At 33.4% G+C, this 16,964-nt stretch overlaps 1 protein-coding gene across 3 annotated transcripts; it reads left to right on the forward strand.

Moving 5' to 3' along the window:
- Positions 1-7,387: 7,387 nt before the first annotated feature.
- Positions 7,388-16,547, forward strand: LOC124530384 (LMBR1 domain-containing protein 2 homolog). 3 transcript variants are annotated; one of them, XM_047104539.1, is made up of 11 exons: positions 7,388-7,776; positions 8,298-8,479; positions 8,974-9,352; positions 9,888-10,058; positions 10,556-10,733; positions 11,342-11,523; positions 12,227-12,466; positions 13,473-13,674; positions 14,187-14,288; positions 15,349-15,546; positions 15,919-16,547. In XM_047104539.1, the coding sequence occupies exons 1-10, from the start codon at positions 7,603-7,605 to the stop codon at positions 15,516-15,518; spliced, it is 1,980 nt and encodes a 659-aa protein (XP_046960495.1). In that variant the 5' UTR covers positions 7,388-7,602; the 3' UTR covers positions 15,519-15,546; positions 15,919-16,547. The 3 variants fall into 3 exon arrangements, with proteins under 3 accessions (XP_046960495.1, XP_046960494.1, XP_046960496.1); XM_047104538.1 differs by having other exon boundaries at positions 15,349-16,547; XM_047104540.1 differs by having other exon boundaries at positions 15,382-16,547.
- Positions 16,548-16,964: the final 417 nt, after the last annotated feature.

A 16,964-nucleotide genomic window follows, 5' to 3' on the forward strand; every position in this document is an offset into this window, starting at 1 on the left:
AGAAACAACTGAGACCTCAAAAGCACCAGCGAAAGAAATAAAGCGACATTTTTTGTCCAAAATGTTTGTTTACAAACCACACGATTTGCCACACGATTGATGAACTCCCACCGATTCTGGACACCCTTCGAGTGAAACAGACGGTAAGCCGGTGTGAGTGGTTTCCACCCATAAATTAATTATTCAATCGCTTAACACCGATTAAATGTATTTCAGTGTTAACTGTCAAGGGTGATGTTGCTATGTCAGGATGTGATGTCTTGATTCTTGCTGACATAATAATAATTATATAAAACATTTTTGTAAATTTTACTTATGAGAAGAAATAATGAATATAACTACCAATTACTTACTATCGATACATCAAATGTTATGTGTCTTTTTTTAAATACATCGTATTGTGGCCATAGATGAATATTTTGGTGAAATTATTACTATGCTAATTATGGAGACTAGGAAACGCAATTCCATTGATTTTATGTAGGTAGGTATAAACTATTTGGTTCCCATGAACACTAAATTAAAAGGAATAAAGATAAAGGATATCACAAAAGCAAAATCAAAAATTTTAAGGAGCATCGTTTTGTAAGGCCAGTTTAATGTTTTTTTTAACTCACTATTTTTCCTTTTCTTTTGTATTTTTACTACTTCATTTTAAAATTTAAAGCTAATAAAGCTGTAATCTAATATATATAACTGTGATAAATAAAATAAATCAACGAAAAGCATTTTTTCTTTGTACCTACGTTTATGAGGAATATACGAGAACTCTTGGGATAAAACTATTTCAATAAAATGTTTTCAATCATGAAAATAGGAACAAATAACAAAAAAATAAACTATCTCATATTTTTGCTATCGACACTGTTTTCCCTAGGAACGATTTCAACATTTAACTGCTTTCCAACCATAACAAACCCTCGGAGCCAATAAAACTGCCATATTAATTCAGCCGATAGCAATAAATCCACCACATCGCTAAACAAGGTGATCAATGAAACCAATGAGAGCGAAACGAAATTATAGGGCGTATACATTACTGCACATTGAATTAATACACTGCTTAGGGAAAATAAATTATTTTAACGAAAATATCATGCTAAGTTATTCTTTGGTATAAATTAAAATTATTATTGAGCCTTAATTTAGCATCGATTCAAATTCAAACATTAAAAAAATATACTTTATTCAAGTAGGCTTTTACAAGCACTTTTGAATCGTTGGATCTGATGATCACTTGGTAGTAGGGCTTTGTGCAAGCTCTCCTGGGTAGATACCACCCACTCATCAGATATTCTACCGCTAAACAACAGTACGCAGTATTGCTGTGTACCGGTTTGAAGGGTGAGTGAGCCAGTGTAACTACAGGCACAAGGGACATATCATCTTAGTTCCTAAGGTTGGTGGCACATTGGTGATGTAAGGTATAGTTAATATTTCTTACTGCGTCATTGTCTATGGGTGATGATGACCACTTACCATCAGGTGCCAACCTATACTATAAAAAATGAGCTGTATTCGAGTAGCGAAAGAACGATCACAGTGGCGTTCAATTGGAGAGGCCTATGTCCGAACATGGGCTACTGATGATGATTGTATCGTCATTGAACAAACTACCACTGTTTTGGAATGCAGTATCTACCGAGAAGAACTAACAAGATATGAAGATACATTGACTATTTTTGAACATTTAAAAATGCAAAGTCAAGTCATCCTGCCTGATTGTGGATTCTTGTCTTTAAAAGAAACTTTTAATAATTATTATTTTATTGTATTCTCGATGAACAATACATCACAAGGTAAGCCACACGACTCTCAACGTTGACCGTTTCCACGTTTTGACACGATATCGTACTACACGAACATTTCTACATACATGCTGTCGCTGGTATAGTTAAGCCAATCTTGATTGCTTCGAATACCGCTGGGTAAAATCTGATAGCTCGAGCGATCAAATCTACGTAGGTAATCAAGAAATGCTGCGGCTTCTATTAATTCCAAACATCGAAAATCTATATCAATATTTTTTTTTACTTGTTGTTTTTTATTTATACATTATATTTATAGCAAGTAATCTCCACGGCGCTATGTCATAGAATGTGATCATTAATTATATCACATAATTATTAAAATCACTATTTATTTTACATTATTAAATTATTTTTACAATTAATTCGTTAATAAATTTTTAAACTATAATATTAGTTTATATGGTGGTGTCATAATATTTAGGTCTGGCACAAATATACTTATAACCTTTTTAAAAATATTGATTAGTCACAATAATTAATGAAATCGCGAGAAATTGAGGAATATAATTGTTGGATAATTATTATCAAGCTTGAATTTATTTTGTCATCGTGATGTCACAATTACAAGATATAATGGTATGAATGTCTGCATGTAAGTGCACTTTTCACTTACTCTCATAATATATTGAAAACAGCAATTTGAAATAACCGGAGCGCGTTCAGGTGCAAGGTTTATAAGCTAATCAATAAGCTTAGGCGAGTTTAACAATAATTTACTATACGATTATAACAAAAGTGAAGTTTGTTTTCAATGCCCTATATTTTCAACTCATTATATTAACGGTACCACGAAACATAAAACAGAGCACAGCACACACAGCATGTTCACATTTGTGCACATTTATAACTTAGATATTGAATTTTATTTTAAATTTGTATTAAGTATGTCAGTTTAGTAAGTAAGTGAGTAAGTTTTTTTCATTGGTTTTTATTTTAGTTAATTTAGTGATATAGAGAGTTTCTCGGATTCGCTTATTAATACTTTCTTTAGGCTATATTACAAAATGTATTTTTATAACTTAGTTCTTGTACTGTTTCTATTTCTAAATTTTATTTTAAATTTGTATTACGTATATCAGTTTAGTAAGTTTTTTTCATTGGTTTTTATTTTTAGTTAATTTTGTGAGAATTTTAAAGAGCGACCTTTAGTACGAATTCGTTCATGTTCGAATACGAATGTCCACCAGCGTCCTTTCTGGTGATTTTATTTCGATTTATTTGAAATAATTTCCTTCTTTTTATACATTTTTTGGAAAGCTAAGAAAACGGTTATATTTTTAAAATACTTAATCTGCAGGCCAAGTTTCATAAAGATTTTTTTAGTTTTTGAGGCATATTTTAAGAAAAGAAATTTGACATAAATTCGTTTTCCGTCTCGCATTGTTAAATTTTGACCGATAATTTTGGTTTAAATATTGACAAATATCAAGTGTTTAATCGTTTTTATAAAACAAAAGAAAAAAATAGATTTTAATTGATACTTATTTTTAAATAAATTTTTGAAATAGCATTTTGACAAATTTGGAATAACACTAAAAAACGTGATAACTCAAAAATCGTTGACTTTTGGATTATACACATGGGATTAAAATTTTTGCGAATAGTCACCCCTATCACCTCCTAACGGATATACGTCGAATTACCAATAACCCTGTATAAAGCTTACTAACATATCATCAAATCATATATATATCATCATATATGATTTGATGATATGTTAGTAAGCATAAATCATATATATATCATCATATATTTTGCTTATGATGGATGGATTGTGTGAAAGACGATATGGCTAGAAAGAATGTTACTTGTGAGATGACGTCTGACAGAGAAGTATGGAAGGAGAAGACATGCTGTGCCGACTCCAAATAAAATTGGGATAAGGGCAGGAGAATGATGATGATTTTGATTATTATTTTTATGTATCCCTACCATATCTTTATATAATCTATCTATATGTATAAAATAACATGTCCTGACTGACTGCTTCATCATCGCCGAGCGCAAACTATTTAAGTTAAGGTCATGAAACTTGGTGAGTAGGATCGTTTTTATTTTAATTTTTGTGAAATTTACCCTTAAGTGTCGAAGTAGGGGTTAAAAATTTGTATGGAAGTCCGTAATTTTCTACGTTAGAAATATGAAACGAAAGCACAAAGCACAAAGAGGTCTTAAATTAATGTAACATTTTAAATAACTCTGTAAATGTATTCAATTGATAAGCAAGTGAAGCCGCGGGTAGCTGCTAGTATAATATAATGGGAAGAATAATCATTGTGAACATTAAAAATAACAAGAAATATTTTTTTAGTATTATGTAATATCATTCTCCAGCCAGTCTTTTGTTCGTATAGAAATCGAGCTGTTTGTTCAATCGCGATAAAAATTACTGTTTGGGTTTCGTGTTCTCTTGACGTGATCCATACAAAAATATATTAAGTATTTCTTTAGCTGTGCATTATTATTTTACTAGCGACCCGCCCCGGACTCGCACGGGTGCAATGCTGATGCTAAGTATACTACAGATTTTTCTTTTATATATTGTCCATGCGTTATACACAAAAACCTACCTAAAAATCACTCTATTTAATTAAAATAACCGCGTCAATATCCGTTACGTAATTTGAAAGATCAAAGCATATGTAGGGACAGACAGCGGTAAGCGACTTTCTATTGTACTATATAACTAGCGACCCGCCCGACTTCGCAGTAGAGTGCAATGATATGACATCACAGTTGAAACTTCTAAAATTCATGTCCATGTATAATATATTTAAAAACTTTCTTCTCGAATCACTCTATCTATTACCAAAAACCGCATCAAAATTCGTAGAGTAGTAAAGATTTAAGCATCAACAAGGGACAGAGAGAGTGACTTTGTTTTAAAATAGGCGGTGATGATAATAACGATATTTACGCACGATATTCCTATACAGGTTTCTAAGTTACTTATTATTTTATCTATATATTTTTTTTTTTTAAATCGCAGACCAATACTTTCAAATACTTTCATTTGTAACCTAACCTAGAAATCCTATAATATTATCGTCGAAAATATATTGTTTAAATTTGACACCAGTTTACGGTCTCACTTGATTAACTACACGTACCTACCTACTACTAACTGAAAATTTTACAACATTTGTAAATAATTAATGTTTCTTTAACAAGCAGTTTGAAAAGGGTAAAATTACAAAATGAAACGTAAGTAGATATCTTGGGTCACTTTTAGTGAAGCAGAGACACTATTTTACTATTTAATTTCGTAGCTAACTAAGTTTAACGCTATTTTGCACGCAGCTGTTCGCTTTTTGAGAACGTAATTAAGCGATTTGACGTCGTTATAATGTTTCTACTTAAGGCAAGTGGCGACATAATAACACTTTAAAATTGCGCCTAAGAAAGGAGAAATATTAATATTTTAATTATTAAATAACTTACTATCAGAACCAAAATAATTAAGCAATGAATTAAGTTTAATGTTCTGTGAGCACTATGAAGGTGGCATTTTCTTAAAGAATTTCCTTCTTTAAAATAAATGACTTAGTATAGTCAATGAAATGGATATAATTTTATACATGGTTATTGGTAATTCGACGTATTCTGGTTAAAGTCTCTTAACCAGAATAGTCACCCCTATCAGGTGATAGGGGTGGTGATTAGCAATCATATTTTATGAATATATACAAAATGTAATATTATGCAAAAGTGAACCATTTTTGAGTTGAGTACGAAGAAAAAATCACTTGAATAAACTTATTTGATGGGTACTAATGTCGGAGTAAACCAACTATCGGAGATTTATTTTATTTTATTTAACAACATCCACTGGCTCACAGCAGCCCGTGTCTTTGTTATGTTCTACTTTAATACATTTTGGCGTTTTTTTTTTGTTTTTTTATTTTTACTGAACAGCAAATTTTCTCCAGACTTCAAGCTTCGAGTCGTCTCCTTAGAAGGCGTGGCCCACGCTATTTTTTCTTTTTTTTCCTTTTTATAATATCTAATAAACAGGGAGGGAATAAGTCATCATCATCATCATCAACAGCCTATTTTTGTCCACTGCTGGACATAGGCCTCTCCCAGTGCACGCCACTGTGGTCTTTCTCCGGCTGCTCGCATCCAGCTCCTGCCTGCCGCCTTGCGTATATCGTCACTCCACCGTGCCTGAGGACGTCCTACACTACGTTTGCCGAGACGCGGTCTCCACTCTAGAACACGTTTTCCCCAACGGTTGTCGGTTCTACGACAAATATGACCAGCCCACTGCCACTTCAGCTTACTAATCGGGTGGGCTATGTCGATGACTTTGGTTCTTTGACGGATCACCTCATTTCTGATGCGATCCCTTAAAGAAACGCCGAGCATAGCCCTTTCCTTAACACGCTGAGCGACTTTAAGCTGGTGGACCAGCCTTGTCGTGAGTGTCCACGTTTCGGCTCCGTATGTCATGACGGGTAGGACGCACTGATTGAAGACTTTCGTCTTAAGGCACTATGGGAATAAGTGTGATGTATAAATTCATACATCTATCGGAGATTAGACTTATGAGTAGGTTACTCTAGTTTAGTAGGAGTACTATTACTTTGGTTAGTTATTGACAGAAAAATAAACTAAAATAATAAAAAAAATAACTAAGCCGAGAAATTCTTTCGTTTATTTAAGGCATTACAAAATAAATATTGCATTAAGTTAAGAAAATGATAATATTATATTTTATATAAAAAAAAGTCCAGCGACCTTTTTTATTGATTTATTATGAATACAATTGTTTCGAATACTTCTATAAGTGATTTTGAATTATTTTACACAATTGTCCTACACGTAAAACTACTACTGCTATATATATATATAACTATCTGTATCCGCGACATCGTATGCATTTGAATTTAGAAACGTAGTTATTGCTGTAGTCTAAGTTACTCCTTATTACATCTGCTTTCTGCCAGTAAATCACGTCGAAATTGATTCAGCCGCTCCAGAGACTAGGCGGACCATACCATATGCCATGTGCATATGCACATAAATAAGCATTAAGCAAAAATAATCAATCTTTCATTATACGTATATGTGTTTAATCATATAATGAAAAAAAAATTATAGTTTAAGTTATCTCTTCTGTCAGTCTTCCCGAGTCGCCCAGGATTTTTTTTACTGTTAGATTAAGTATTAAAAATAAACATATAATTTAATATAATTTAATTGAAATAAAAATATTTATAATACTATAACATAAAGTAATGACGACGCAGTATAAAATTCCTGAAATAATTTTTGAACGCTCCTTAAAAATATTTTGTTGTCATCTGTCAAATGTCAATATTTTATAATCTGTCTCTTTACGTATATAAATTGATTTGTTTTAAAACGTGATGATCTAACAAATCAATTACTAATAACTCAGAAATTGAAATAAGAAATAATAACATTCACATTTAAAAATAGCTTGCCCTACGTAATATTAACACGTTAATTTATATGGAAGTGTTGTCAAAAATGTCACATCAGATTATTTTTATCAAAAATGTCTGAAGTTGTAGAGAAAGAAGAAAAGATTATCGACTTTGATCCGATATTGCCAGACAAGGGTATTTTGTTTTACGAAGAATGCCCGTCAGAGTATGAGATTGAAAAGCCTATACTCTTACCATTGAAATCTCCAACGCAAGTGCGCTTTGAACAATTACAATACGAAGCTGTGCAAATGTGGAAAGAAAAACAAAAACTAGCTAAGAAAAACTAACATATGTGTCTTGTTTGTTTAAAGTAAACATAAAACAACTCAAGTAAAATGGCTTATACATTGTTTGTGATTGAAATTATATCGGCGTTCATATTAGCTGCAACACTTTTATACAGATATGGGGACTGCTATAGAAATCACATATTAGTGACTGTGTCTGTTTTAACAGCATGGTACTTCTCATTTGTTATTATGTTCATTTTACCTCTGGATGTGTCATCGGTGAGCATTAAAAACATGATTATTACAAAAAAAACTAATCAAAATTATTTCAAAGTGATATTAAGTTATCTGTGTATTATAATTTACTTAAAATGGAAATGAATGAAATAACAGTCACATACAATTTTACATTATCAGTAAGTGGTCGCCACCCTTCATGAAAATTGGTGTAGATGCTGCAGAATCAATGTACCAACAATCAAATCTCAATGTTGCAATGCCATTAAAATAAATAATAAAAAGTCTTATTTGTAAATTGAAACCTCATTTATCTAAAAACACTATTTTTGAACTTCCAAGAATTACAATAAATACATAAATAGAAAAAATAGTTTTGCATATCAAACTGAAATCATCTTTATATTTTTAAAAATACTGTGTTATGAGTGACGTCATGTATTAATACTTGACAAATATTCCAATACAATTCTAATTTACAAATACAACACAAAAGTCATGATAAGCGTCTTTGCTATGGTTATCTCTTTAAAAACATTTGCTTATATGATATTTTGTTTCAGACATTTTATCGACAATGCCTAGATAACTCGACACATATAACAACTGCAACACCAGAGATTAATGTACCAACTACAGCACTACCACCAGAAAAACATTGCCAAGAACCGTGGAGCTTTGTACCAGATTCTGTGTTTCCTAATCTGTGGCGAGTAGTTTACTGGACCTCACAATGTTTGACATGGTAACACTTTTATTTTTGTATGTATATTAAGTTAAAGTAGCATCCTATCTGAATCCTTTCCTCCTTTTTGCAAATGCAAATAAAAATATAGGAATATTTATTGGAAGAATTTCATGTAACATATGCTATATCCTCATGATGTATTCTTTCAGACTAGACTTTACACTAATTTTATGTTGCTCATAAATTTCATACTGGCTATTAATTATGAACAAATGAAGGTAAAAAAAAATTATTTATTGGTAAAAATATTGTCATATTTATAATTGTAACAGCAGACTTTAATAGTTGCCGGCCTTGCAAATGTTATATGACTTTTGCCTCTACTCTAGCTCACTTACTCTTTAAACCAGAACAATAAAATATTGACATTTATCCGTAGAATAATAAATGGTATCCAAGGCCTTCCACTAAGTAAATAAGATGTATAATTTTATACAAGAATTTTTTTGTCTTATCTATGCTCCATAACTAATATTATCATTTTCTTACAGGCTTATCATGCCAATGATGCAGTCATACAGTAAAGCAGGTGACTTCACTGTAAAGGGCAAACTTAAATCAGCATTAGTCGACAATGCTATATACTATGGTTCATACTTATTCATATGTGGTATACTCCTCATATACATAGCCTTGAAACCGGGAGTATATTTAGATGGACCAAAGATCAAAGCTATAGCATCATCAGCCAGTAACACATGGGGATTGTTTCTCCTAATTCTACTTCTTGGTTATTCCCTCGTTGAAGTACCGAGAAACTTATGGAATAACTCAAAGAAGAATTATACTTTAACCTACACTTACTTTAAGATCGCTAAGTTGAGTACAGATAAATGTGAAGCGGAAGAAACTGTTGAGGAAATTTTAGAGGTGATTTCAATCTATTTACAATCCTTTATATGTGTTTAGCGGGAAGTCTCGCAGCTGAGATTCTTGATTTGCAGATTGAAATCCTACATTGGGCTCATAGAAAATATTATTATCTGTATAAAATAGCAGCCTTATATAGCCATATCTTATTCTACATAAAACATAAATATTTGCTATTTATGGCCTATACCTATAATACTACAAAAACTTGATTTTTAATTGAATGTGTTTTAGAATTGATGTTATTTATGTTATATATTAGTCTCTATCTTCAGTCCAAAGTACTGGCTTTAAAATTTCTATGCAATAACATTGTAATACCTCATATACCTTGTCTTTATAATATTGTTATTTTATCCTCTAGTTTGAACATAGAAGTCCTGAGTATTATAAAAGGACAAAAAAAAACTTAAAACCTGTAATTCATGATTTTTTTTGTTGTATTCTGATGAGATGTTGAAGATTGTATGTTACACTAATAATGTTATTAAACTAAATAATCTTTTCAAAGACTAATTCAAATAAAATTCCACAGAGTCTAAACTCAATCACGGCAGCAGTAGGCCCCGGTCATCCTCTCCACCGGCACGTAGAGACAATAGTGCAGAAGCTACCCATACAACTACGTGACAAGCTTAACTCTAGAGCACCGCCCGAAAGACCCTCGCCCCCTTCACTTAAGTCACTCGTTAACTTGCATAAGAAAGTAAGTAAATAAATATTTCGATGTTGTCATATAAATTTAATTGTATTGAACAATATAACCCAATTTTTATCTAATGGCTAGTTCATATAACTGGTGTAGTGGCTAAATGTAAAGGCTCCAGTGCCCGAGGTTCAGGGTTCAAAATTGGGATTTTGTATCGAAAAATTATCAGTAACGGCCTACAATCTTAATGCTGAAATTTGTAAACTCCCCTACCTCGAACTCTACTTTTGTACTATGACGTATATTCCAATCATAGTAGGGATAAAGATAAATAAAACTTAGATTTACCAATTTATTGAGATTCTGTGATGATTTAATATATCTTTATTTATAAAACAAAAGTATTATCTTTCGAGTTTTCAAAACACTTATCTTTCGCGACAATTTGTGTTTAAATGATGTTTATTTGACATATAGTATATTTACTACTGGCATTTATGGGCTTGTGCTATGTATACAATAAAGAGACTTAACATAACGTTGTATATTTGCAGACGATTAAGTCCCTGCACGTGCTGCAACGCACGGAGACGCAGTGGGGCCTCATGCTGGAGCGCGTGTTCCACCTGGAAGACGTGTCGTCCAACTGCCGCTCGCCCGACCAGCGCTTCCAGCACACCTTCCACACGCCCCGACCCAGGATACAGCGGTTGCTCTATCCACCTATATTAGGTGACTAGACATTTTATTTACTTATAACTTCTTTATATTCTTTATATTTTTTATAAGTGAACTTCATAGACAGTACATAAGAAATATTAACTACTCCTTATGATACCAACCTTGGAAACTTTGGGGTAATATGTCCCTTGTAGTACACTGTACCACTGGCTCAGAGAACTGGCATATAAAAAAATAAATAAACTAATAATTAATATTTTCCATTTACATATATCTTAAATAGACTGCCGCTCACTACTTATATTTACTCATTTGATTCAAGTAAATTTGATGAAGTGTTATATTTGTGTGTGTCGTTGATACATGTTTCAAAAACTAATTTGATAACATTCAGATATAATCAGAATTTGGTAGTGTTATGCATCTTTATATATCTTTATACCAACTCGCATTAGAGCCATTCCAATCACCTATAAGGAATAATTTCCAAACCAAAATAAAGGAGAAAGAAGCCTTATTCCAGAAATCTACTCGTTCATTTCATTACTCTTAATTTAAATAAGTTTAAATTTAATTTTTATTATAATTCCTCTAAATAATACAATAATAACTCTCTCTTTCCCTAAAATTTGTTTATATATCCAATATAATTGTTTTAGAATGGTACTGGGAGTGCTTCTTCAGGCAATACTTCCTGAAAGCGATGGCGGTGGTGACGTGCATCATGTCGGTGGCCGTCGTGTGGTCAGAGGTCACGTTTTTCAGCAAGAAGCCCGTGCTGTCCATCTTCGCTAATATAGTCATTACTGCGAACAAACACTACAACTATACTGCTATTGTGGTAAGTTGTCTCATACGTCATTATTAAAATGGGTTGATCATTTTCGTTATAAATAAATATACTTATGTATGTATTTATTAGCTGTGCCCGCGAACTTGTACAAGTTCGAATTCAACAAAACAAATTTTGTAGCCTAAGTTACTCCATATTATATAAGTTATGTGTCAGTGAAAGTCCCGTCAAAATCGGTCCAGCTGTTTCAGAGATTAACCGGAACAAACAGATAGACAGACCGACAAAATGTTATTTTGGTATATGTACCGTGTATAAATACATATGCATTGAGTAAAAAAGGGCTATTTTAATATTAGAAAAAGACACTCCAATCTAATATTTGTATGAATAACAGAACAATATTGTTGTCATAACATATTATAATAAAATCTATACATATAATAAATTTGAAATTTCTGTCTGCATACTTAATGTAAATGCATGTATACACACTAAACCAACCAAAATAACGTGATTTACAATTTTTTCTGTATGTCTGTTCAGGCTAATCTTTGCAACGGCTAGACAGTTTTTGATGGGACTTTTATTAGCAGATAGCTCATGTTATGAGGAGTAACTTAGACTGTGTTTGTCTTAGAAATATATATAAAATAATAATACACGAATCCTAGACCTCATGGCGTAACTATACGAACTATCTACTAAAACAAAAAGGTTTTTATAATATACATATTTATTTATTTTGTAGACAATATCAACATTGATCATTGGCTACATGTTCTACTGCGCGTACTCGACGGTGCTGAAGATTCGCCTCTTGAACCTGTACTACCTCGCCCCCCACCACCAGACCAACGAATACAGCCTCATCTTCTCCGGCATGATGGTCTGCCGGCTGACTCCTGCTATGTGCCTCAACTTCCTCAGTCTTGTGCACATGGATTCCCACGTTATCAAAGAGAGGGTCATGGAGACATATTACACTCAGGTACGTAAAAATATAGTATTATTAACATAAATAAATAAATAAATATAGTACGACACAAATTAGATGTAGCATCGGAAAATGCAATGGAATGAAAATAAAACCGATTACTGCCGATTTACACGACCAATAGAAATAGCTTTCCTATCGCGCCATTCGACGCTATTCGTCGCTATAAATTCACGCGTCAGAGAAAGCAAGTGTTTGTAAATCCATGCGTCAAATTGACGAATATATTAGGTCATATGATATTACAAGTTATTACGTTTGTGTAAAGATCATATTCACATAAGAAACAAATATTGATAATTAGGGATAGCGTACTCAATTCGGATGTGATCGGTTTTACGAATTTTGCCGATGCGACATCTAAGTTGTGTCGTACTATAAATATGAGACAACATCACATACATTACTCTGATCCCAATGTAAGTAGCTAAAGCACTTGTGTTATGGAAAATCAGAAGTAACGAAGGTACCACAAACACCCAGACCCAAGACAACATAGAAAACTTATGGTAATCTACATCGATTCAGCCGGGAATCGAACCCGGAACCTCGTAGTGGCGTCCCCATGAAAACCGGTGTACACACCACTCGACCAGAGAGGTCGTCAAAAATATTGATATAGGTTTTATATATAACAAAATATAATGTAATTGTTCTAAAATAAAATAGATTTCATTCATGATTCAAAAGTCGTTGGATGTTTTTTATTATATTCCATTTATCATATTAATAATCCAATTGATGTATTTAGATCTAACTGAAATCTTAACTGAAGGCATGGTGACATTCTGCCGTATGTCTGCTATCATGCATCGGAGCAATGTAATGGAATATAAGAATTCTCCAAGAAACTTGAGAAACTTATGGGCTCATGGAATTACTTATGGGATTAAGTAATTCAATTTAATTTGTTGACATGGTCACTCATCGGCAAATCATATCAATCAGGTCTACATAATTTTTTTTTTAAATTAAAATATTATTTTTCCTTTATTTACAGATAATGGGTCATATGGATGTATTGGGTATCATCGCAGAGGGATTCAACATATATTTCCCGATGCTGGTAGTTCTGCTGTGCCTGGCCACCTACCTCTCCCTGGGCAGCCGGCTGCTGTCGCTCTGCGGCTTCCAGCAGTTCGTGGGTGACGACGAGCTCACTACCGACCTCGTTGATGAAGGACGGGAGATTGTGAAGCGAGGTGATTATGTTTTAGTTGTCTTATCCTGTATGTTCTCCGCTATGGTTATATGAGTCAACAGATATATGGATATGACATCTTCATTCCAATTGTTAAGGTTGTCAATACATGTTGGTATAGCTTTCTCTAAGCTCGTTTCGATTGATACCACCCACGCATCATATATTCTACAAATAGCAGTTCTCAGGATTGGCATATGCCGCTTTGAAGTAAGTGAGCCAGCTTAACTACTGGCACAATGACATAATGTCTTAGTTTTCAAAGTAAGTAGCACATAAGGGATATGTGCTACTAATCATTCTTTGTATAGGAAGCTATATAAGGAATGATTAATATTTCTTAGTGTCATTGTCTATGGGATATGGTGATCAATTACCATCAGGTAGCCCAAAAGTTTCTACATAAAATAAAAAAGATAGCATTTATCGTAGGTACAACTCCGAAATGCCACCGAGTATTATTATAGCGGGCTTGTTTTAACTTAATGATTTTGAAATAAAATATCGTTGCAGAAAAACGCAAACGCCAACGAGCTGAAGAATCGATAGCACGGAGCCGCGAGTACAACGAGCGCTTCTCCAGCTACAGAGCCGCCAGGGACAACCGCGACGGAGGTAATACGACCACGTTTGCTATACGACGCGTGTTATTGATACAATATTCTGACACATCTGTATACAACAACAGCCTGTAAATTCCCACTGCTGGGCTAAAGGCATCCTCTCCCTTTGAGGAGTAGGTTTGGAACATATTCCACCACGCTGTTCCAATGCGGGTTGGTGGAATACACATGTGGCAGAATTTCTATGAAATTTGTCACATGCAGGTTTCCTCACGATGTTTTCCTTCACCGCTGTGCACGAGATTAATTATAAAGACAAATTAAGCACATGAATCAGCGGTGCTTGCCTGGGTTTAATTATAGAACCGTAATATAGCCGATCGTCAAAATATGTTCCTAATTCCTCATCATAACAGATACCATGATAGCCGCCTTCCACATAACTTCTCGACTACCGGTGTTACTTTCAATCGTCCTCTACTCATTCCTTACTCTATCCCTTCGCGTAACACCTCAAATTCCTCTCAGCATTCTCATCTCCGCAACATAAAATAGGCTATTTAGATGGTTTTTAAAATCCATTTTACTTTATTTAGTAGAGGTTAAGGAACCCAGTAAAAGTAGATTTTTTTTATTTCTAGTACATATTTGCCGAAAAATATCATATCAAAAATTCCATGTTTAAATAGCGCGCGAAAACGCTTCTTGAACAATATGGCGCTGCAATGGGGTTGGTGACGTCACTTGCCTATATTTTAACCTGTGGTACATATAGTAGAAAATTAAGGTTAACAAGCAAGTGACTTAATCATACATCCGGCCAATCAGGGGCGTTTTGTGTCACGTGACAAACACTTGAAATAATGCATTTTTATTTATGGATTTTTGAAAAATTTAAGTACATATTATTTTCAACTTTCGTTAATAAATAACCATTTTTAAACTCATAATATACACTGATTACAATAATTGACATTATTCTTCCCCTTAAGTTTAAGGGGAATACGGTTACACGGAATAGCTTAGCATGATATCCTAACACGTAACTAACACATGTCACTATATAGCACAGATAATGCAATCAGTTATTGTGCACGTCGGTCACGTTCCAGCCCGCACCGGGCTGCTCAACGACGTGGACTCAGACTACTACGTGACGCCGAGCCCGGACGCGCAGCGCGCCCTCCCGCCCGACGCGCTGCCCGCCGTGCGCACCGACCCCGACGCGCGCCGCCGCGACAACATGACCATGCCGCCCCGCGGACTCTTCGACGACGTGTAGCGCCCCCACCCGCACGCGAAAGGGACAGGGATATCGGACCACCCCCTCTTACTCATACAAATACTAATATAAAAAAGCGGAATATAGGGTCTCGTGGATAGAATTAAAATAATTGTAAACTAAGAAATACAAATCACAGACAAACCGCAGCGCATTTAAATAAAACTAGTTATATCGGATTTGAATCGCGTATATTAATTATTTTTGGCATCCCGACGTTTCGAGCACTTTACAGCGTTCGTGGTCAAGGGCAGACTCTGCCCAAAAATAATAAATATACGCGATTCAAATCCGGTATAACTAGTTTTATTTAAATGTGTAATAATCGCGAAAATTTAAGACAACACTATGTGAACCAGTACGGACGTGTAGCGCCCACACCCGCACGCGAATGGGACAGGGATATCGGACCACCCCCTCTTACTCATAACAATACTAACATAAAAAAGCGGAAGATAGGGTCTCGTTGATAGAATTAAAATAATTGTAAACTAGAAATACAAGTAACAGAAAAATCTAATTCAAGTTGTAAAAAATGACTACTGAAACAGGAGTAGTGAGATGTAACCTCCTTTTAATATAAATCTATCATCTTAAGATTAACTGGAATTATTTTTTTTCGACTTTTTCTGACAACCGTACGTCACTAGTGTAGTTTTCGAAATATTTTTATTACTCTAATATTATTTAGAATAATAATATTACTAACGGTCCTCAACCATTTTGTGAAGGTATACTTACTCAGATGAAAATGTATTTATTATATATATTGTACGCAATTTATATATATATATGCATTATTAGATTCGTTAAGATATTTTCAAACATTTAAAGGCCTAATATATTTTGCATGACTTCAGTTTAAGATATAAGTTTAAAACGCAAAAAACTGATGATTATTTAATTATGCATCTTGACGTTATAAGGATCAATATTTGTTGTTATTATGAGAGTTATGGACTGAGGTGAACAAAATTGTAATATTTTTATTTTTATATGTCCCTTGATAACATCTTGTTCATAACTTTTGAAAATTGTCATAATTGTTATTTAGTAATGGCTATTTTATACATTATTCATGTAAATCGACCTTTATTTAAAACGGGTACAAGATACACATATTCACACTTATCCAAAAGCAGTAATATTTAAAACCATATGTCGTGATCATGAGAACTGTCAATTGATAGCTTAATGTTATCATATAAGTATGTAAATAATTTGTAATTACAATAATGATAGCAATTTGTATATCTGCAGCTGCTAAATAATTAATATTTAAATAAATAAAGTAGATTGTTTCGTACTAGAATGATTTAGCTGACATATTCTATTCTTTAATGTTATTATTCGTCAATTTTAATTGTAAACATTTTGTTCTTTATTCAAATAATCAAAATACAGTAATACGTTTTGTAATCGTATTATAGAATATTAGAATTAATA

The sequence above is a fragment of the Vanessa cardui genome, chromosome 6 (assembly GCF_905220365.1).
Source record: "Vanessa cardui chromosome 6, ilVanCard2.1, whole genome shotgun sequence".
In the NCBI taxonomy this organism is placed as follows: domain Eukaryota; kingdom Metazoa; phylum Arthropoda; class Insecta; order Lepidoptera; family Nymphalidae; genus Vanessa; species Vanessa cardui.

Bases quoted from the DNA above. Each gene is read 5' to 3' on its own strand.
- LOC124530384 (XM_047104538.1), top strand. From the start codon at position 7,603: ATGGCTTATACATTGTTTGTGATTGAAATTATATCGGCGTTCATATTA. The intron at 10,734-11,341 runs GTGACTAGACAT...TAATTGTTTTAG, and splicing joins GCTCTATCCACCTATATTAG to AATGGTACTGGGAGTGCTTC. The intron at 14,289-15,348 runs GTAATACGACCA...GTCACGTTCCAG, and splicing joins CAGGGACAACCGCGACGGAG to CCCGCACCGGGCTGCTCAAC.